This window comes from Harpia harpyja, chromosome Z, assembly GCF_026419915.1.
Source record: "Harpia harpyja isolate bHarHar1 chromosome Z, bHarHar1 primary haplotype, whole genome shotgun sequence".
NCBI lineage: Eukaryota > Metazoa > Chordata > Aves > Accipitriformes > Accipitridae > Harpia > Harpia harpyja.
This window is the reverse complement of record NC_068969.1, coordinates 38,712,509-38,736,034: the sequence shown is the minus strand read 5'-3', so window position 1 is coordinate 38,736,034 and position 23,526 is coordinate 38,712,509. Positions and strand designations below refer to the sequence as shown.

General features: G+C 38.4%; 1 protein-coding gene across 1 annotated transcript; it reads left to right on the top strand.

Moving 5' to 3' along the window:
* The first annotated feature begins 4 nt into the window (after nt 1-4).
* SMC2 (structural maintenance of chromosomes 2) lies at nt 5-22,725 on the top strand. Its single transcript, XM_052775986.1, has 25 exons — nt 5-145; nt 789-1,030; nt 1,952-2,101; nt 2,825-2,947; nt 4,485-4,523; nt 4,713-4,823; nt 5,002-5,046; nt 5,518-5,751; nt 7,034-7,183; nt 7,859-8,092; nt 9,039-9,198; nt 11,208-11,325; nt 12,086-12,224; nt 12,472-12,591; nt 12,900-13,104; nt 13,688-13,823; nt 15,454-15,578; nt 16,410-16,603; nt 16,880-17,023; nt 17,281-17,475; nt 18,031-18,231; nt 19,063-19,179; nt 20,506-20,666; nt 21,534-21,681; nt 22,439-22,725. Exons 2-25 carry the CDS (start codon nt 863-865, stop codon nt 22,616-22,618), a joined length of 3,597 nt encoding a protein of 1,198 aa, XP_052631946.1. The 5' UTR covers nt 5-145; nt 789-862; the 3' UTR covers nt 22,619-22,725.
* The last annotated feature ends 801 nt before the right edge of the window (nt 22,726-23,526 follow it).

Genomic DNA, 23,526 nt, shown 5'->3' with positions numbered 1-23,526 from the left:
CCCTCCCGTCTCGCCAGAAAAGGAGGAGCTGGCCCGCCCGAGGCAGGCAGCGCGGGAACCAACCGCGAGCAGGCGCTTCCTCTAACGGCCGCCGACTCTCGGCGCCAAAATTGAATCGGGCCGGGCGGCTGGAGCGGCGCCGACGGTGAGGCACCGGGGCTTGGGGAGGGGGCCCACTGGCGGCCGGTGCGCCGGGCCCGGCTGGTTTCGGCGTCAGAGCCGCCAGCGAGGGCTCGCTTGGCAGGGGTAACCCGCAGGGCTGTGGGGAGCCGCGGCACCGTCGGCGAGAACGTGGGGGCAGGCGCCTTGGCGGCGGCAGGGGCAAGGGCAAGGGCAGGGGCAGGGAAAGGGCTGTGTTCACGGCGCCTCAGAGCCGAGGCTGTCGTTTTCCTGGGCTTCAGCCCTCCGGTGCGGTGGGGCTGAGCACGTAGTAGTCCTGCAGGCTGGAAAGGAAGTCTCTCCTTCTGCTGGGTTCTGAAAGATCCGGGCCCTTCCCGTGCTGGCTGATGGACTAACGGCCGGCTTTGTGAGAAACGAGGGTTATGCCACAGTCTTCATACAGATGTCGTGATGAAAGTTGTGTAAAGTCACGTCGCTTAAAAAAGTTGAAGTATTGTTCGGATGCTTCCTGGATCTGGGGTCTACTTGGAACTTTCCGTTTATAAATGTATAATCTTTTTGTTGTAAAAGTCATGTGTTCTTTCAATTTTCTGGTAAAATTAGCTGTTTATTTCGCATGGAGTTTGATTCGTTTGCTTCTTTTTTCTTTTTTTCTTTGAAATATGTAGGTTTATAATCCAGATACCTTTGTGCATACTCTTGGGAGGAATACTTCGCCTGCTTACTCAGGAACCTAGCGAAGATGCACATCAAGTCAATTGTTCTCGAAGGATTTAAATCCTATGCTCAGAGGACTGAAATTTGTGGCTTTGACCCATTATTCAATGCCATTACTGGCTTGAACGGTAGTGGCAAATCCAATATCTTGGACTCAATCTGCTTCCTGTTGGGAATCAGCAATCTGACACAGGTAAAGAGAGAGGGGACATTTAAGAAAGGTCTTTCTTCTGTCAGCAATGTTTCATATTACTCTCTTGAGTAATCTCCAATGGAAGACCTGAAGTGGTGCTTCTATCAAAAAAATTAGTTTTATTTATATGGATTTTTCAGTAGATGAAACTGGGTCTCTGTCATTCTTGCTCATTCTTACATTAAGACTGAATTACAATTTCACCAATATACTACACTAGCTCAAAGTGTTCAGCTTAGAGCATTAGACTAAAAATACCCACTTAAAAGGTAGCAACCTCAAGCCGAAGATCTTTTGCAGCTAAAGGCACTAAATTGTTTGTTCGTAATAAAGTTTTTCACTTCTGGATTGGGTCTTAAAATTTGGCCAACAGGTTCATCAGGAAAAAAAAAAAAGCTGTTTTTCATGCAATGCCTGCTATTTAAAAGATGATATATCTGCTTTACTCGTATAAAAAAAATTGTGTGCTCTGACATCAATTTGAATCTCTTTGTCTTTGGGTGATTTTTTTATTTCTTCCCCCACCCCTCCAGTTGTAGACAAATCCAGCAGACCTCCAAGAAACACTTTCTGATATATTTCTCTGTGAACTGTGTTACGAATAATAAATGCTCTTTAAGTAAATGTACTGGTGACTGAACTAGTCATCTGGCTTTTTTTTTTTTTTAAACATCTATTCAGTTTTTGTCAGGAATCTCATGCAGAAAAAATTAGCTCACTAAAACTAGACTGGCACACTCTGCCTGCGGTTTTACAATGCTAGCACCTCGCAGCTCCCATATGTCAGTTTCTCACGTGAACTCTTAAATCTGCAGCTAGATCTGCATTTTTTCCATTCATTTCTCTAAAACCTACAGTAGCGCACTGAAGCTGTGTCATGAATTTCTTTCAAAAATGTATTTATCTGTTCCATGGATTTAGGTGCGAGCTTCCAGTCTGCAAGATCTAGTTTATAAAAATGGGCAAGCTGGAATTAGTAAAGCAACTGTATCTATTACCTTTGATAATTCTAACAAGAAACTAAGTCCACTGGGATTTGAAGCTAGTGATGAGATCACCGTCACTAGGCAGGTGAGTCTTTATATCTGTGTTGGTTAGTAGCCTATATACTTTTTTACCATGCTCAACAAAGTGACTTTTCAAGGAAAAAAAAAAAAGTAATTTTTAAAGTCCCTGAGTTTTTGCAAGTGAGGCAATGCTTCTACAGTGTAGTTAGTAACACAAACTGTAGAAGTAGATCCAGTGTACTAGATAAACTAATTTCCCAAGTAAATCCAATTTTTAAAAATATTGTTAAATGTATTATATCAATAATGTTTTCTATGGACTTGCACAGAAACATAATAAAAATGAAGTAATGTTCCTAAAGCAACTCATAATTTTATATTTTGGGGCTTTTTCATCTGCTTTCATATTTTCCTCTTAATGTCTGAACTGTGTGTTAAATTTGGTCTCAAAGAACAAAGGAACCTTTATCTTTGTGATGAAGATGTCTTCCAAGGTTTAAAACAAAACAAACCCAAAAGTGAAATCTTGTGGAGTTTGAAAATTTTCTTGTCAGTATTGCCCTCAATGACTGATCTTTCTTATCTTTTAATTGGGTACTTTAAATGTCTCTTCAGTCCAACAAGATCTGTTTTGATGTTCTGTATAGTATGCATCTGTATGTGTATGCAAAGATAAAATATATGGGATTTGCTCAGATTTTTTATTCTTTATTACAGTTTATATTCTAATAATATCAAGACATTTTAAAATCACTTAAAGTTTCTTCCATTTCTTTTCCTTCTCCAGGTTGTCGTTGGAGGTAGAAATAGGTATCTCATCAATGGTATGAATGCTACCAACGCTCGCGTGCAGGATCTCTTCCGTTCTGTTGGACTCAATGTCAATAACCCTCACTTCCTCATTATGCAGGTTATTGTGTGCATCTTTCTAAAATCCAAAAAGAATAGAAGTTGCACTAAATTTGAGGCAGGATAGATAGTGGAAGAACACTTAAGTTCCTAATCAGAGAAAAACAACTTCTTATTAAGTAAAAATAAAATGTCTGCTAAGTAGTTAAGATTTTCAGTACAGCATAGTTTGGTCCTGAAACGCATGTCTTGTAGCACAAGACCTCATGTAGCAAGCTTTTTCTAAAACATATTCCAATTTTATTTTCTTTTTTGTCTCTTTAACAGGTAGGTGTTGCTTTTATTATTAGGCTAAAAAGAGATTTTTTTTTCCTATTATGTGTGTTCCATGTTAGACAATATTGAATGAAGTTGATATGCCTGCCTTCTTAAATCACAACCAACAAAGGAAGAGATGACCAATTTAAAAGACCCTTAAAAACATCAACACAGGGACTAGACAAATCTCTGAAATATTTGCAAGGAATAATAAAACAGCAGGATTTACAGTTTCAAACAGAACTGTCCCAACTTGGGGGGGGGGGCAGTTTTGCACCTATTCTGCTTCCCCCTAGTTACATATGGGGTAAATGTCCAAAAAGCCAGTTTATGATTAAGAGCTTGTTCAACATCAGCAACTCAGTAAGACTCTTACTCCTTTAAGATGTAATCAGGTGTTTGGAGGATGAGTAAGGTGAGAGATAAGGGCCGTTTCAAGCTTGCTGCCTGAAGAAGTGATTGTTTGAACTTTCAAGAGCAAAACTATTGAGTAAACTAGATTATCCTTATGTTGTCCCAAAAGCTAAGTTCAATACCCAGTGTGCAATAAGCCAATCTTACACACAGAGCCAAGATATTTATTTATTTCACGTTTACACAAAGATGGGTGCTAGGTGATAATTGCACAAAGCTAGCACACCATGCCAAAGAACTACAATGTATTTATTCTGTTACATGATTAGTAAAAAACCATCTAAATGTATGTTCATTGGTTAGTAGTCACCATCTCATCTACTACTGGTTAGTTATATTTAAATTAGCCTTGCTTGCTATATAAATTAGCAAGCATGCTCCTTGCAGGCATGGGGGGGGGCAAGTCTTTCCAGTCTTGAATTGAGTCAGTGGTCGTGATCTCCCTCTGCTACCTTTACCTTTCCTCTAGTTCATGCTTCTTTGGCAATCATCCGGCCTTCAGAGCCTTCTGGAGCAGGATATTTCCTTTTTATGCATTGTTTATACAAAGTAACCAGGCCTACATAGTGAAACTATTGACTGATAGTCCTCCTTAAAGGACAATGCATCATATTAAACTGTAAATTGAGCAGTATCACCACAGTTAGGCTGTAACTCAAACATATGACTACACCTGTAGCCAAAAAAAAAAAAAAAAAAAAAAAAAGGAAAGAAAATAATGTTTGAGCTTATAATATAACATATAAAAATGAGTGGGGTTTTTTGGGTCTGGGGTTTTGGGTTATTGGTGTTTTTTGTTTGTTTGTTTGTTTATGTACATGCAGTAGTAAAAAACAGACACCATTGTTTTATCTGTCTGTCACCAGGGACGAATTACCAAAGTTCTAAATATGAAGCCACCAGAGGTAAGAAAGTTGTGGGAGTTTTTTGTCTGAAGTTTTACTGATTTGTTTTGAATGACAAAAATCAAGGGCAGGGTGGGCAAAAAAAAAAAAAAGGTGTTGGAGGGAGATGAGATTTTCAACTCAGTTCTGAGTTGAACCTGTCTAACATAAGAAGAAACATCAACTTTTTGTTGCATTGTTTTATTTTAGATTTTAGCTATGATTGAAGAAGCAGCTGGTACTAGGATGTATGAATGCAAGAAAACAGCTGTCCAGAAAACCATAGAGAAGAAGGATGCCAAACTGAAAGACATTGAAATGGTACTACATGTTGGAAAGTACACTTTCTTTTATATTTGTTGAAGATAACTGAGTAACTAGTAGAGTGTGGTTTTTAACTTGTAGAATATTTCATTTCTGCACCTGGAACTAGGTATTCATGCTTAGACATCTAAGAGTTTTAAAAATCAGAGTATAAATGTTCTGTTTTGTGTTTCAGGTCTTAAATGAGGAGATCACTCCAACTTTACAGAAACTGAAAGAGGTATGGAAGAATTAGAAGAGTGGTAGGGCCCTTAAAGTACTGAAAAAATACTTTCAGCTACCCTGAACCAGTATGTGGTGGCTAAAACAATAGCATGTTTTCAAGCTTTTTAGAATCTTTTAAGAGAGCGAAATTTTATCTTTTGTCTGAATACAGAAAATGTGACGTGCAGGACTTCCAGGAAATCACAGAGGGGAATGTAGGGAGAAGGAAGAAAACAAGAGAGCTAGATAAAAATAGAAGATAAAAACGTATCTTAGTTGTACAATCAATTGTATGAGTATTGTTTTATCTAAAATTTTCCTAAGCAGGCCTGCAATGTACAATACTGAATATATTACTTAACATGGAGAATCCCTCCTCTTATCTACAAATGTTAATGTTAGCAGAAGTGCTTAGATTTCTATAACAGCCCTACTTCATATTTTTCCATCAAGTTTTAGAGGTTTTTTTGTATTGGTGTCTTTTCAGGAACGATCATGCTATCTAGAATACCAAAAAGTGATACGAGCAATAGAACATTTAAGCCGTTTCTGTATAGCTCATCAGTTTGTTCTGGCTGAAGAGAAAAATGTATCCTCCGCTGAAGTATTAAAGGAATTGGAAGCTAATGTAGAGACGCTTCGGGAATCAATAGCTGAAAGTGAAACAAAGGTCAGGCAACTGGATGAAGAAATTGCAGAGATGGAAAAGAAAAGAGATAACGTAAGTGAGAACAGAGTCCTGCTTGTCTGAATATCTGAATACAAGGAGCTATATGAGAAGGGAATTATTTTTACAGATAATATACCCTTGTGTACTCACAGCCCAGAAAGCCAATGGCATCCTGGGCTGCATCAAAAGAAGCATGGCCAGCAGGTAGAGGGAGGTGATTCTGCCCCTGTACTCCGTTCTCGTGAGACCCCACCTGGAGTCCTGCATCCAGCTCTGGGGTCCTCAGCACAGGAAGGACATGGACCTGTTGGAGAAGGTCCAGAGGAGGGCCACAAAAATGATCAGGGGGCTGGAGCACCTCCCCTACAAGGACAGGCTGAGAGAGTTGGGCTGTTCAGCCTGGAGAACAGAAGGCTCCAGGGAGACCTGATAGCAGCCTTCCAGTACTTAAAGGGGGCCTACAGGAAAGACAGGGAGGGACTATTGATCAGGGATTGTAGTGATAGGATGAGGGGTAATGGTTTTAAACTGAAAGCGGGTACATTTAGATTAGATATTAGGAAGAAATTCTTTACTGTGGGGGTGGTAAGGCACTGGAACATGTTGCCCAGAGAGGTTGTGGATGCCCCATCCCTGGAAGTGTTCAAGGCCAGGTTGGATGGGGCCTTGAGCAACCTGATCTAGTGGAAGGTGTCCCTCCCCATGGCAGTGGGGTTGGAACAAGGTGATCTTTAAGGTCCCTCCCAACCCAAACCATTCTATGATTCTATGAAATTTTATATTCTTCTGGGTTGTTTAGCTTATACACTGCCCATTGTCATTCTTAGCCATTGTCTAAAAGACATCCATTTAAAGTTTTCTTTTGTCTGAAATTATTTACTTCCAATTGCTGTAAATGAACAATAACTGAAGAATAGAAACTGTTTGCTGTCATGTTTTGCCAGAGATTTTTTTTTCTCCCTTTTTGTTGATGTCTCAAAAGAAATACTCTTCAAGTAGGAAACTCCTGTTCAACAAAAATCAGTACTGACCTCAGTTTTGGGGGCAGTAAATTTGGTTAGATACAGGATGGCCCATAGGGTCTTTGGATGGTTAAATGCAGCTTTTGTACAGGGACAGTGTCCCATGATACAGGATGATGTGGGTCTTCAGTAGCGGCTTCAAGGTAGTTTGGATTTCAGAGAGATGTTCTGACCTGTTTGCATTGGAGTCTAACTGCCTGCTCAATCAGATATTTCTCTCTTCTACAAATAGCTGTAACAGAAGATGAAATATTACAAATACTGTATCAATTTCTTAGGCTAAATTAAATTTCCTTTATTTCTGATCGTAGGAAGTTGGTTGTATGCTCCGTTCACTGGAAGATGCTCTTTCAGAAAGTCAAAGAGTTAATACTAGAGCACAAAGTGCCCTTGATCTCAACAAGCAAAACTTAAGAAGTGAAGAGATTAAGTATGAAGAACTGGTAAAAAGTATGCAGGAGGTAAGACCTTTGTATATAATTTTCTTTAAACACTAAATTAATTCAGATTGAGGGGGACAGCTGTTTTTCCTCACCTATTATGATAAGAATAATTCTATGATTGGCAAGAATTACATCAGGAAGGCAGAAACAAATGGTAAACTCATTGTTTGATTTGTGCGGCATGGGTAGTAGGTTCCCATTAGAAACAACTGTGATGCATACACAAAGAGAGTGCAACTCTTTATGGTTGCCAGCCTTTGTTAAGCTCAGGAGAGATCCCTATAGCTTCAAAAGTATTATGGTCTCTGGACATGTGTTATTCTTAAAATTAAAGGAGAAATTTCTACATTGTGTATTTCTGACAGTTGATGGGGTTTTTTTATGCAAGAGGAGCACTGAAGAATACTTTACATTTAGATATTGGGAAGAAAGAGCTATTTCTCCTAGTTCTTGGGCAGTTGTCATCTCTTCCTGTATTTCATCCTTCTGTAGGTCTTCAGTGCACTCACGGGGCAAGTACACACTTTAAAACATGCAAAGACAAATTGTAAGATCACAGAATCTGACAAAGAAAGGGTCATAGAGATGTAGTTGATGAAACTATTCATAGCTCCTCATCTAAACAACATGAATTTAAAGTTAGTGGGACTCAGGTTCTCTCTTCCTTTTTTTTTGTTCTTTGTTTTGTTGAAGGATTCTAAAGCATTAGTGTCAAAGGAGAAAGAACTAAAGAAGATAGAGAAAGAACTAAATGCTTTACAGGAAGCAAGTGAAAAAGATGCAGATGCTTTAGCTGCAGCCCAACAGCATTTTAATGCTGTGTCTGCTGGCTTGTCCAGCAATGATGACGGGGAAGAAGCTACTCTTGCTGGGCAGATGATGACCTGCAAAAATGAAATCAGCAAAGCAGTAACAGAGGCTAAACAGGTAAGAATAAAAGCTCTGTCTGTCTCAGACCAGCCTTCCTGCTTCTTTTGAAAATTGTCTGAAAACCAGATGACACACTCTTGAAAGGTCACTGAAGATATTTGCAGAATATCTATGCAAGATATTTTACAAGTTGGCATATGCATTAACGTGACTTTTTGATAAAACAGGTTATAAAAAAAAAATCCTTGCACAGATAAAGATAAATAGGGAAAAGCTATAACATTGCTCTATGGAAGTATAGAAACTGGCATTTGACACATAAAGTAGGACTCTGAGTACTCAAATGACTGACGGTATGGGGTAGGAGGAAATTAAGACTGCTGTCCATGATATGCATTCATACTATAGAGATTTCTACAGTAAAACTTAATGGAATCAAAATAAAGATGCCTGAAACTGTGAATGGAGAGTTCAGAAGAAACTATTTTCTCCTTAGTTAAATTGTGTGCTAGTCACATGACTGAAATAAATTGTGTGCTAGTCACATGACTGAAATAAATTGTGTGCTAGTCACATGACTGAAACAGACAGTACTTCTTTTGTCTTAAGATAGGAAACCTCTGCTGGGGTTATTCTTACAGTGGAATTTAAATTTTCAAAGTTGAAGGTGCACTTTGCTTTTCTCACTTAGATAAAACTTGACGAAAACTCTTGGGGAAAATAACAAGGACAGCTGTGTACCACATTATTTTACCTTGTTTCTTCTCAGACTCTGTTCATGTGCTAATATGAGTTATTGTATTCAAATACATGATTTATGCTTTTATTTCCAAATCACCTCTGCCCTTACTTTCAAAAGCCAAGGCTGCTTTTTGGCATTTCTGCAACCAGTGGAAACTTTTACAAATTATATCAGTACCTTGTTAGTGCAAGTGTTCTAAAGCTGCACCTGCAAGATTCTCTTTGAAGATCTTCTGATTCCATATTTTCTTACTCCTTACAGGCTCAAATGAAGTTGAATTATGCACAGCAAGAATTAAAGACAAAACAAGATGAAGTTAAAAAGATGGATGGAGGCTACAAGAAAGACCAAGCAGCACTTGAAGCTGTCAGAAAAACAAAAGAAAAACTGGAGATCCAAATGAAGATGCTGAACTATGAAGGTCTGTACAGACTTGTGGTGCATAATTTGGGGGGAATCTGAAAAGGAATATAGAAGTGTGGTGGACTGACTTTGGCTGGCTGCCAGGTGCCCAACAAGCTGCTCTATCACTCCCCCTCCTCAACTGGACAGGGGATAGAAAATGTGACGAAAGGCTTGTGGGTTGAGATAAGGACCGGGGGATCACTCAGCAATTACTGTCATGGGCAAAACAACCTCATCTTGGGGAAATTAATTTAATTTATTACCGATTAAATCAGTAGGATAATGAGAAATAGGAACAAACCTTAAAACAACTTCCTCCCACTCTCCCTTCTTCCTGGACTCAGCTTCATTCCTGATTTTCTCTTCCTCCTCCCCCTGAGCAGTGCAGGGAGAGGGGGAATGGGGGTTGCAGTCAGTTCATGACATGTTGTTTCTGCCACTCCATCCTCTTCAGGGGCAGGACTCCTCACTCTTCCCCTGCTCCAGCGTGGGGTCCCTCCCATGGGAGACAGTCATCCATAAACTTCTCCAACATGAGTCCTTCCCACGGGCTTCAGTTCTTCATGAACTGCTCCAGCATGGGTCCTTTGTGCATATCCTTTCCACAGGGTGCAGTCCTTCAGGAACAGACTGCTCCAGCGTGGGTCCCCTGTCGGGTCACAGGTCCTGCCAGGAGCCTGCTCCAACACGTTTTTCCCACAGGGTCACAGCCTCCTTCAGGGCACATCCACCTTCTCTGGTGTAGGGTCCTCCATGGGCTGCAGGTGGATACCTTCTCCACTGTGGACCTCCATGGGCTGCAGGGTAACAGCCTGCCTCACCATGATCTTCACCTCGGGCTGCAGGGGAATCTCTGCTCTGGTGCCTGGAGCACCTCCTCCCCCTCCTTCACTGCCCTTGCTGTCTGCAGGGTTGTTTCTCTCACATATTCTCACTCCTCTCTCCCACGTACTGTTGTGCAGCAGTTTTTACCCTTATTATAAATACATTACCACAGCTGCACTACCACCATTGCTGGTGGGCTCAGCCTTGGCCAGCGGTGGGTCTGTCTTGGAGCCAGGTGGAACTGGCTCTATCAGACACAAAAGCAAAGGAAAACAAAAAGATTTACTCTCTGCTTCCCACCAGCAGGTGATATCCAGCTACTTCCTGGGAAGTAGGACCTCAGTACATGTAGCGGCTGTTCTGGAAGACAAATGCCTTAATAATGAATGCCCCCTCCCCTCCTCCTTTCTCTTAGCTTTTATTGCTAAGCTCACCTCCATATGGTATGGGATATTGCTTGAGTCAGCTGTCCTGGCTATGTCCCCTCCCAACCTCTTGCCTACTCCAAGCCTACTGGCCTTTGGAGGGGGATGGGAGGGACAGCCTTCATGCTTTGGGAGCACTGCTCAGCAGTAGCCAAAACACTAGTATGTTATTAACACCTTTCTACAAGAAACACAAAGCACAGCATTATGAGGGCTGTTATGGGGAAAGTTAACTCCATCCTATCCAGACCTAATACTAGGAGGAACTGAAAACCCAAGTGTGCTGCTTTCACGCACAAAGAAATTTCTCTGGTCAAAGCTCTGCAAGCTCTTGCCTTCCACAGAAAATAGTTTAAAATAATTTTAATTTATAAACTTGAGGCTGAATGTTTTAAAGTTTAACGGAAAATTTAAATTCCATCTAAAATTTATAGGGATGAACCTTCCTGTTTCTTCCTGGTTTTCCCTACCTAAAACAGTTCTTAAAGTTTGTTTCTCATTCCAGGTAACATTTGTTGCAGAAGCTACTCAGAACTGTAAACTGATATTCCAGAATGATATTCAGAGAAGCACATTAGACTTTAAACTCTTTGCATGTTTGGTATTGTGATGGTGTTAATTTGTCTAAACTGGAAATTTACAAAGAATTTTAGAAAGTCTTTCAATTAAGTGTTCTCTACATATATGTAGATAAGCAGTGTAGCATACCAATTATTAAGCTGACAGATTTCTGTGCTCTGGCTGTTTGTCTACTGCTTGTGTTCAACTCTTTAAGAAGAGAAAGAAGCAGCCCTTTTAGCAAAAAAGAAGGCATTGACTCATGACATCAGCCGGCTGAGAGAATTGTATGAAGGCTTAATGGCAAAGTTTCCTCATCTACATTTTGAATACAAGTAAGATCTCAGTGTGATCCTAAAAGACATTTGAAAGTGCTTTTGGGGGCATTTTAAGCATGGCTTATGGGACTTACAGGATAATTCCATCAATTGCTTAGCTGTTACTTTCCTTGTAGTGCCAGTGAACCATGACTATCTTAGCTGCAATGTAAGGGGCGGAGGAGGAGGAGTGGGGAATCAGGAAATGTTGGCTGAATTAATGAGCAGCAGGGAAAGTGATACAGTCATTCTTAAATGACAGCCTTATCAAAATCACTGTAATTTAAAAGTTTTGTATGATGGTGTTTGCAAGCCATAACTCAGCTATAGTAGCTAAAACCATAGAATCGTTACTTTTCAGAGTCCTCCCTGAGGGCTCTGAGTAGACATGCTCTGTGGAGGTCAACATTGTATCTGTCTCCACCAATCCAATATATGTATCCCCAGATTTATTTGGTTGTGTAATAATCATCAGTCTGAATATATTCCTATAGCTGTGCTAATAATAGAACCCATAGTAAAATCTGAAAATTGCGTTAACAAATTATACCAAAATTAGGAAGGACATTCTTTTAATGACTTTGCAACTGACCCTTTATTGGGAAGTCTCTTGCCCTGAAGTATTTAGTTTAACCATTTTCTGTGGTTTCTTTTCCTGATAGAATTGAGACTTTCTTATACCAGTAAAATAAGCAGTATGAGTTTTTAAACATAATTTTTTTAAGATCTGTGGGACAGAGACAAACATGTGATTACCATAATTTAAATATTTTTTAAGAGATCCAGAAAAAAATTGGAATCGAAACCATGTGAAAGGCCCTGTTGTGTCTCTTATCACTGTGAAAGATCTATCCAAAGCAAAAGCCCTAGAAGCGGTGGCTGGAGGGAAACTCTATAACATTATTGTGGACACAGAGGTATGTTTATTACTTTAATACAGATCTCTGAATGTTGAGATGAGGTCGTGTGATTCAGGGTTAGTGAGCATGTGCATTGTTACTGAATGCTTAAGAGGTGGTTTGGACCCATGTACATGTTTAAATTAGGTTAAGAGAGTCATGCATAGTTATGGGCAATAATATAGTCCTCTTGCAGTGCCCTATTGTCTTACTTTACAATATCAGTTATGTATTCAGGTATGCTTTGTAATTCTTCTCATTTGAGGTTACTGGCAAAAAGCTTTTAGAAAAGGGTGAACTAAAGCATCGATACACCATCATTCCACTAAACAACATTTCAGCCAGGTGTATTGGACAAGACACGGTCAAGTTGGCCCAAAGCTTGGTATGTAAATAAACATGCTATTTACACTATTTTGCTTGTGTACCTTTTTCGTTTTGTTTCTTTGCTAAAAACATGGGTGTCTTAATGGTTACGCTAATAAGAATTTCTACAGAGATTGAGGGTATCTTGATTTTTTTCCTTTGTATCCTTTCAGCTATGTGATGTTTAAATGGATATTCCACTTTTAACTGAAATCATTTTACAACATAATGATGTTTTTAGAAAGTGTTTTTATCAAGAGAAGACAAATTAAATTTGAAAATTCTTATAACTTAAGGCATACTAATTGCATTTCATTTGATTTCTAGGCTGGTCATGATAACTTGGATTTAGCCCTTTCTCTAGTTGGATATGACTTGGAACTGCAGAAAGCAATGGAATATGTCTTTGGAACAACACTGGTCTGTAATAACATGGAAAATGCTAAGAAAGTGACCTTTGACAAAAGGATAATGACGAGAAGTGTTACATTTGATGGAGATATGTTTGACCCCCAAGGCACTCTGCATGGAGGCAATTGCTGATTTTATTCATATTATAATACAGTGTGTCTGTTGATTTCTTTACTGCTCTGCATGTTTTTTATAAAAATGAACAGTAACCTTTTTGTTTAGTCTCATACTGGGGATAATACCTGTTTGAGCAAAGATTTGTTAGTCTTGAGTCGAAATAAGATTGGTTAGACTAAGAAAAAATTAATGGCAAACTATTTGCATACAGTAGTTTAGATTTTAAATATGTAAATCTTACTTGGCTATATAATCCTCTTGGAAGGAGAAGTGCTTTGAATTCAAGCACTTTTTGAAGTAATTCATAATTAATGTAAGGTAATTTCATAAATTATGAAAATTTAGTTGATTTCACAAGAAATGCATGTGTAGTATTCAAAGTGTGCAGAACTAAATTCTATAACGGAAGAGGTAGTCTTTCTCCACTGAGAACTACTGTACCTTTAGCCTAGCTGCCTTTCTGTTTTCTAACTAACACAAATCATCAATCTGCATCATTATTAACACTCAGAATTTGCTATTTGGCAGTGATGAATCCACTAGTCTAATTCCAATTAGCTTGACTTTGCTTTTTTTTCACTGAACAGGTGCATGTGCACAGGCTGCACCAATATTGTCTAAAATTCAAGAAATGAAAGATGTTGCAGTAGAACTCAGGACAAAGGAAACTGAACTTGAGACTGTAGAGAATGAGCTGGCAAGCCTGAAGAATGTTGCTGAAAAGTAAGGTTTGCCCTATAAAGTGTCTATCGTTTCTCTTATATGACTGAGTAAATGTAATATAAAGAAGTATTTTTGGAAGGGGTAGGGCCTGTTGAGAATGTAATATGCAGAAAATTTTTCCCTTTCTCCCTCATAGCTCTCACCCTCCCCCAAATTTAATTTTTAAGTATAGCAATCAACAAGCAAATTTAGTTTTTAGACAAAATATGCAAGAAAACTTTATTTTGGGTAATACAGGAAAAAAAAAAAGCATACAATGAAGTCTACTTGAAATCACTTGAAGTTTTCCAAAGTTTCATGAAGTCCACTGAAGAATGGATCTGTTCCAGCCATAATTTGTAATACCCATTGTCGTGGTTTAACCCCAGCCAGCAACTAAACACCACGCAGCTGCTCACTCACTCCCCCCCCACCCAGTGGGATGGGGGAGAAAATTGGGAAAAGAAGCAAAACCCGTGGGTTGAGATAAGAACGGTTTAATAGAACAGAAAAGAAGAAACTAATAATGATAATGATAACACTAATAAAATGACAACAGCAATAATGAAAGGATTGGAATGTACAAATGATACGCAGTGCAATTGCTCACCACCCGCCGACCGACACCCAGCCAGTCCCCCGAGCGGCGAATCCCTGCCCCCCACTTCCCCGTTTCTGTACTGGATGGGACGTCACATGGTATGGAATACACCGTTGGCCAGTTTGGGTCAGGTGCCCTGGCTGTGTCCTGTGCCAACTTCTTGTGCCCCTCCAGCTTTCTCACTGGCTGGGCATGAGAAGCTGAAAAATCCTTGACATTAGTCTAAACACTACTGAGCAACAACTGAAAACATCAGTGTTATCAACATTCTTCGCTCTGAACTCAAAACATAGCACTGTACCAGCTACTAGGAAGACAGTTAACTCTATCCCAGCTGAAACCAGGTCACCCATACAGAATTACAATTTGTGATAGCTATTATTTTTCTTCCAAGAAAATATAAAGGTACTAAAGGAGAATATCTGAGTGATACTGCTGTAAGGATTTAAATTAAATAATTTTAAGTGTATTTGATTTTCAGCTACTCAATTACTGAAGATCTTTTTAAAAAGATGGAATATAAAGATATGTTTAGTCAGTTCTGTAAAAATCCCATAAGGAGGTATAGTGTTGTGTAATATGCTATCTACCAGCTGGATTTGTTTTTCAAATTGTTTTGAGTTGTAATAGACTTTCAGAAATATGACCAAAAGGAAGAAACAAGTTTTGCTTTTAGATATTTTTTCTTTAATGCTTCAGCCTAGCATCTGTCATGCTGCTGGTTGGAAAAACATGAACTCTGAATTGTTGCCAAATTCCATGTGTTGCATTTGTTTGTTTTTAATATATCTTATCATGGCTACATAACCAGGAGTTACATATATAATAACTTATATACCTACAAAATTCACAATTACTATTAAAGAAACTGTATCAGACTTTCATGCATTTAAGCTTATCTGTCCAACCGTCAATCATTTATCTCACATTAGAATGGGAATATAAGTATTTATCTACTTATTTCAGTATCTACTTATTTCTGTAAACGCTTCAAACTGAAGTGCTGGGTACCCTTCCCTATAGCAGTGTATATCCTTACTGTCTTCAAAGGTACCGGCAACTGAAGCAGCAGTGGGAGATGAAGTCTGAGGAAGCAGAGCTGTTGCGAACGAAGCTTCATCAAAGCGCTTATCACAAACAAGAGGAAGAGCTGCTTGCCCTGAAGAAAACCATCGGTGACAAATGTGTTCTTAATCTTTTAACTGAAAGCTAGTTGCTGAGAATGAGATGGATATTTGGCTGTTTGAGTAGTAGAATCTTTGCTTAAGAAAAAAATATTTTTTGCTTTGAAAATACTAGCTTTATATTTTGGAATATGTAACAAATACAGAATCACAATCGACTTGCATAGAGGTGATTCACATAAGGTTGGTCATTCTCCTGTAGTAAAGGTTATATTCTTATTGTTTTATATACTTTATAATAAAAGGAAATATGGTTTTTCAGGGAAGTTTTAAAATGGATCTAATCCCATATTTGAGTAATCTTTGTTTTTTCCAAGCCATCAGTTTCTGTAGATATTTAAGGTTAGCAATATAAATAGTTTGCCTAACAAGAAAGCATTGGAAAGTACTGTTCATATAGCTAAGGAAAAATGTAAAAGGAAGCAAATGCAGCAGTAAGTAAAACATCTAAATAAAAAAGATGGACAGAAGTTATATGTTTATAGACATAGTATTCTAGGGATGAGGTGATAGCTTAATTAGGTAGCCATCTGATTAATTACTTGATCATGTAATTTGGCATATACTTGCTCCTGTCAAAAAAAGAAAAAGGGCTTATTTTCATTAATTTTAATGACTGGTTGTCTATTTGGTGCCCTATTCATACTGGTAACAGCAGCACACTGTCTTAGAATAATCACTGAAATTGCTGACTTCAGTAACTAGCAAACATACAACCACTTTTTTCTGTTAGAGGCAGACAGATTTATTCAGTTGGAGTTCAGGATGTAAATTTAAAGATAAGAACAATGTTCAATCTCAGTACTGTACTTCTTGATTCAGTGGAGTGCGAAGAGACATTAAAGAAAACTGAAGAGACCCAAAAGAAAGCAGAAAATAAATACAAGGTATTAGAGAACAAAATGAAAAATGCAGAAGCAGAATATGAAAAAGAACTAAAATATGCCCAGCAGAAACTAGATGGTGCCAAGAAAAAGGCAGATGCTTCAAGCAAACAAATGAAGGAAAAGCAGCAGGTAAAACTTAAGCTTTGTTGGCAATTTCTCGATGTCAAAAGTGGTTGCAGGAATCGTAAAGTTTGATTCTGATGAAGTTTTAATACTGTCAGTTTTGGAACGTAATATATTATTCTGTAGTCACTGACACAGAAATTGCTGATTTTTTTTTTTTTTTTCTGAGATTGTCCCCTTGCTGAAGAATGGGTACTGTTAATGTTCTGTAGCATTTACTATGTCAAACTGAATCTTAATTCTTTGTATTTAACTGTAATAAATTTGAAAACATCTCTCTAGGAAGTTGAAGCTTTAGTTCTGGAACTTAAAGAGCTAAAACAAGAACAGGCTTCCTATGAACAACAGATAGCAGCTGCAGAGAAAGCAATCAAATCCTACCAGGAGCAAGTTAATGCTATGGCAGCTGAGGTGTCTAAGACACAGGTAAAAGTGAATACTGTGTTTCATGATCTGTTTTGATGTTACTGAAGATACACATTATAATTTGAGCCTTAGGGAATTGTATTTTGTTGTTTGGACTTTCCTCCCAGCCCTCAATTGTGTTCAGCCTAGCTAGTTATTTTTTGGCTTCGTTACCACATGTGAATTTTTTCTCCTTCCTTGCTGTGTCCTCTTCTAACAACTATCTAACACCAGCCTTTAAAAGAAACTAATAAATCGCTGTTTGATTTGCTTTTCAGGAATCTGTAGAGAAAGCACAGAAGGAGCTGGCCAAGCAAAAGAAAGTAATTGTGTTACAGGATAAAGCAATTAAAGCCAAATCCGCAGAGGCAATAGAATACAGAGAACAAAATAATAAGTTACAGCTTAAGGTGAAGACATTAGAACACAACATCAGCAAACATCAACAAGAGGCTGCTGCTGCTGCCGCCAAGGTATTTCAGAACTGTGCTTTTCCTTGCATCTTGTGACCAAAAGTCGTTGCTTCCCTTGCCACATGCAAAGCAAATAGCCTTTTTTCTTAATAAGCACTGTCATATTGGCAGCTCTTGATGTGAAAGTTTTATCCCAGGAGGAGGGGGTGGAAACTGAAAATTGTAACAGACCTCATCAGTATGGACTAAAAGAGAGTAGATCATAGTGAGAATGTGATCAATGAGAAGAACGTTCTGACTATATGGACAAATTAGGTAACTAATTAAAGGCGTTAATCCCGAGATTTAGTGACCGTGACTTAGTCCAGATATAGAAGAACATGGTCCAAGTAAACGTGATGGGTATATGTGAAAGCTCCCTAAAAATCTTGGTTCATCTACAGTCTCGGAAATCATATGAAGCATTGTAAAGGTATGCACCTGTGCTGCATTGGGATAGAAGAATTAATGTTGTAATTTCAGGATGTTGCCTTTTTTTTTTCCCCCCAATTATTTATAATTCACATCTGGGAAGGGGGGCAGGGGGGAAAAGCCTTAACATGTCCTTGTTTACAGGTGACCAAAATGTTGAATGAGTATGAGTGGATAGCTTCAGAGAAAGCACTTTTTGGTCAGCCAAACACAGCCTATGACTTCAAAACTAACAATCCTAAAGAAGCAAGTCAGAAGCTGCTGAAACTGCAAGAGAAAAAAGAGAAGCTGGGAATTAAAGTGAACACAAGAGCTATGAGTATGCTTGCTGAGACAGAGGAGAGGGTAAACATTCTGTGCTTTAACCTATAAACATTGGGCAGGTTGGGTATATGGTATTATGTATAACGTAGCTTTATATTTTCATATGCTCTATTTCTGAATACACCAAAAGTAAAACTAAATCTTCACAAGATAGCAGGAAACCTTTTGTTAGATCTTTTATACTTATCTTACATTTTTGAACTATTCACTTGTGCACTAGTTTTCTAGGTTACGCATAATCTTGACTTTGGACGGTAAAAAGAATAATTTCATTCCTCCCTGCCCCCATCCATCATAAGCTGGCAGCAGCAGCATTAGGCAAGCTTTGTGGTATCCGTTACAGTATCTGAAAATTACATACTTTATTAAAGGTTGCAGATCAAAAAACTGTTCATCTTCAAACATGATAGCTTGAAGGTGTTCCAGGGCTGTCTCGAATTCATCTGTATCTTGAGGCTATTCCAGGATTGTCTCAAAACTGTCCACTTCAACTTTTTGGGTACTGTTTCATGATGAGATTTGGCCTGTTCTTCCTGTTAGCCTCCAGAAGCATCCTTTCTTTTACAGAAAAGCAAATGGAAACATGATTACCTTGAAAAGGAAGTGCAACTTTCAGAGTAATGTTGGTCTTCCCCTTTGCTGACTGTTGAAAATTCTAATGCTTTAATTTGCAAATAATACCCTAAAACTTAAATGCTGCATACAGCTAAATGAATTCTTTGGATTTCAATCTTGTGGTTAATGGCTGTTTCATAGTTACAAAAATGATAAACAGTGAAACTATAAGATTAGCACAAAATGTATTTGAGCACACAGTTCATTGAAATCAACCTTTTCTTCTCATTGCACCAGTACAATGACTTAATGAGGAAACAAAGAATTGTAGAGAATGACAAGTCAAAAATTCTTGCAACTATTGAAGAGCTTGACCAGAAGAAAACTGAAGCTTTATATGTTGCTTGGAAAAAGGTACGACATTTGAAATCTAATCTTCACATTTTAGCAGAGGATCAGATTTATCTTAGATTACTGTTTTGCATATTTCCATGGAAAAAAAAAAATGTCTTTCTTCAGAACTAATCTCCCTTGCCTAGTATTTAAATTACAAAACAAGCACTTCATTTCTCCTGTTTCATCTCACTTGTGAGAATAAGACATGAGTTCTCTGGGAATTGTAAAGACAGAGTTAAACCTGCAAAACTACTTTACCATTCCTTTTTAGTGCCCCCAAAAATTTAAGGAAAGTTAAGCTACTGGCATGCTGAAGTCATTGTTTCTCACATGGAAGTCAGGCAAAACAGCAATACAGTCTATTTTTCTTTTTGTTTGCTTAAACCAGTATTTGACCAGAGTTAAAATCTTCTGGTTCTGTGTAGCCCCATAAAATGTGGGGCTGTGGACCTGGGCTGGTTTTCCTGTCACTTATAGGGTAGGTCATACTGGAATAGAGCCACAGCTGATTTATGTTCCTGTTATCTAAGTGCTCTGCTTTCTTACTAGTTCTCTCATATCATGAACTATAACAAAAGTGTAATATTTTCCCTTTCCCTTTCTACATGGAAAGCTCTTGACACATTCTTTTCTGCTGTACCAGGAGAACTTGTAATTTTTGGCCTTTGAGAAGATCAATTATATCTAAGATGAAATTGCTTACAAATGAAGTGTCGCTTTTAATTACTCAGGATATCACTGACAAAATGGTACCTTTTCATTGCAAAATCTTGTTTGGCAAAAATCAGTGAATTGTCTTTAAAAGTATCACAGTTGGTGGAATAAGTGCGTTCTCAGATACATTCCTTGACCTAGGGAATTTTAATCTATGTTTACAAAGTTGCCTCCCATCTAATACCTGGGCATTGCTTAAGTAATCCTGGGAAGAAAAGGACTGGGAACGATGCCAGTGTGTGTCTTTTATAAGGTGCTTATACTGTTATATAGTCCTTTAATTGGGAGAAATCACAATTTACCAGTTAATAAATATAAGGTAGGGCATAAGCATTTCCCTGGCTGATAGCATAAAGAAGCCTTCCAATATTTCTTTCATTTGACCCTTTTAAAATGTTTAGTATAAGGTGTCCTTGGTGATGCTTCTCTTTTCAGTACAGAGAAAATGAAAGATTCCATATGCTAATATTTTCTCACTATCCTGTATGTGCTAGTTGTCAGGAGATAAGAAGTCATTGGGTTAAACTGGGCAAGGCTTCTAGAGCATTGTGCAGCTTACCACTGAGTTTTTAGCTGTTTGTGCTCTTGATTCAAAGCATGTACATACGTCTTTTATGGTCTGACTTCTAGGTGAATGAAGACTTTGGTTCAATTTTCTCAACTCTTCTACCAGGAGCCAAAGCTATGCTAGCACTCTCTAAAACCCAGAATATCTTGGATGGTCTGGAGTTCAGAGTTGCCTTAGGAAACACCTGGAAGGAAAACTTAACAGAACTTAGTGGAGGACAAAGGTTGGTGAACTTTGTGGGGTTTTTGTTTGTTTTCCATTGCAGTTGTGTATGTAATTGATATGTCTAGCTAATTATAGTTCAGAAAAGCAAAAAATGAATCTTTTCCCTAGTCAAGTCAGGGACTCTTGTCTCCTTCCAACCTGACTTAATATTGAAAGCATTATTAATTCATTTCAGCTCAAAGAGGAATCTGACTTAGAACAATGCATTACTTGGAATATGATAACAAACAAGATTTTACTCCATGGAGAAGTGACAAAAAATGAATTGACTGGTGAGAAAACTGCAGTTAATGCTAGGTAGTACTGAGGTACTGTTGAGTTAAATGCTCCAGCCCTTGAGTTGTAATCTCAAAAATCTATATAGACAAGTTCTGCCCCGGTGTCAAAGTAGTGTCATGGTGACAGTTGTCTTCTCCAGTGATTACAGGTACTGTGTAGGGTATGTGCTTCTTTTCAACTTCTAAAGAAAAATCTAACAAATTGAAAAGTAGACACAGAATTTAGGAAGAGGTGAGACAGAGATACAGAACTTTCTGAAGGACACCATGCTTCAAGAACTGTACATTGAAAAACAGCACTGCAAAACTCAGAATTGAAAATAGGTAAAGCAACAGCATGATTTTAAACATCCTCACCCAACTAACCTGGTCTTCCGATAAAAGTAAGTAACATTTGCCATTTCTGGCAGAAGGCTTCACATTTTGAAATCAGAAGTTGTGGCAGAAGCTGTCATTCTGTCTCTTCAGAACTCATAGCATGAATCTGCTTTTGAGAGAGCATTTTGTTACTACCAAACAATTTTTTTCATAAGCCAAAGCCTCTCAAACAAGAGCAGAAAACATAACTTACTTATTCTCTATATTAGATCATTGGTGGCCCTGTCCTTGATCTTATCCATGCTTCTCTTCAAACCTGCCCCAATTTACATCTTGGATGAAGTGGATGCAGCCCTTGATCTCTCTCATACCCAGAATATTGGGCAGATGCTTCATACTCATTTCAGACACTCCCAGGTATGATCTTGAAACTATTTTGATTGTCTGTTTATGCACTTCATTACTTTCAGAGGCAGTCTGCCACTGAGTCTAAGCCGTTCAAGTATTTTACTCCAGAGATGTGTATTTCTAAGTTGTTTCAAGTGGAAGTTATCACTGATGATATGGCAACTGTGAAACTTCTAGGCATTACATTTTCATGTAAGCCGTTGCTGCAGTGGCTAAAAAACAGGTAGTAATAGGGAAGAATATCTGTGATATGATCAATTTCAGGCATGACCCACATCCTGATTTTTTTTTTTTTGGTAGAGTTCTTTAATCTGGGCTTTAAAATTTTTTTTTTTTTGACCCTGTTGTAGTGGAAAAAACTTCTCTATCACCATGGCCTGTGCATGGAAAAAAATCTGTAGAAGTGAAGAAACGTATTACTCCGAGTGAAAGGCAGTACTTATCTCTATCTGGTGGTAGGACATGACCTTTCCCAATTATGAAAGAGAGGAGGGAACATTTGTTACCAGTATTGTAAAATAATTTGAGCAGTATCTTTAGACTATGAAAGGTCCTGCATTCTTACAAAATTTGTGCAAAAGTCATTAACCTGCTCAGCACATTCTGTTGGGCTTCAGTTACATTCAGAGTATTTTTTGAAGAATTGCCACCAAGGTATTAGCCAAATAAAGTAAAAGGAATCCTTCTTTTAGAAGCCTTTTCCAATGTTGTTTAAAGTCTTTATTTGGATGCCAGCATTAACTTCAAGCTTTCTGGTTTGTTTTAGTTTATTGTGGTATCCTTGAAGGATGGAATGTTTAACAACGCAAACGTCCTCTACAGGACCAAGTTTGTGGATGGGGTATCCACTGTTGCAAGATACGATCAGCTTCAATGCAGACACAATCACTGTCCAAACAAGTCACACCCCTGCCCTCCCAAAAGCCCAGCAACCACCTTAGAGTGACAAAAGAGGACATGCAGAACTGGGAAAAATTGCTGGCCCTCCACGTGCAGTAATCCCTTCTAAAGTGTTCTCTGACCCCAGTGTATAGCCTGGCCAGGAAGAAAGTTCTAATTCTTAACTCTTTTTCTAAAAAAAAAGTATTTTAATTTTGAAATACTACTTTTATGTTTTAGCATCTGCAGGTCATTAAGAACTGAAATTCACAGGAGACTTTGCTAAACTGGCCACATTTATTCCTCTTGGTCTCCAGTAAGTCATTCCCATTGCCCCTCTGTAAGCATTTACACATAAACAGTAGCTCTGTAAGCAAAACAGGAGGAACTGAAGCCTTTGAATGAGGAAAATCTGGCTTGACTTGCAGTGTTCATGGCATTCAGAAAACGTGTTGCAAAGTGTAAACACTGTCTTCCTCTCCTGTTGTCAAATACTACAGAAAAGCAGCCTATTGATTAAGCTAGTATAATTAAGTAACAAAGCAATCATCAACCATTTTAACTCCCAAGTTAGTTTAACAGGTTTTGCCTTTTGCTGCACTGATGTTTTTATCAATAAATAAACTACACAACCTGAATTGTGTATGTGCTTTCTTCTCTCACCATTTTTCATTGAATAATCCCTACTCAGAATTAAACACTTTTTTCGGTTTTGAACGTCCTGCTGTATTTCTCAAAGCTTGATTATTTAATTCTATACTCTGAACATAAGAGGTAAGAGAAAATCTAAGTATTTTTGGACATGGATGTTCATAATCAAGCAATAATTCACACTTCACTGCAAGCTGCAGTGTGGGAGAGGGATGTGGACCCACCGCTAGCAGTGGAGAGGCTCTGTGGTTTGGGGGTGTACGCTCTGACACTGTTCATCTTACTAGATGATGCTTCAGCCAGTTGGTAGCTAACATCCATAAA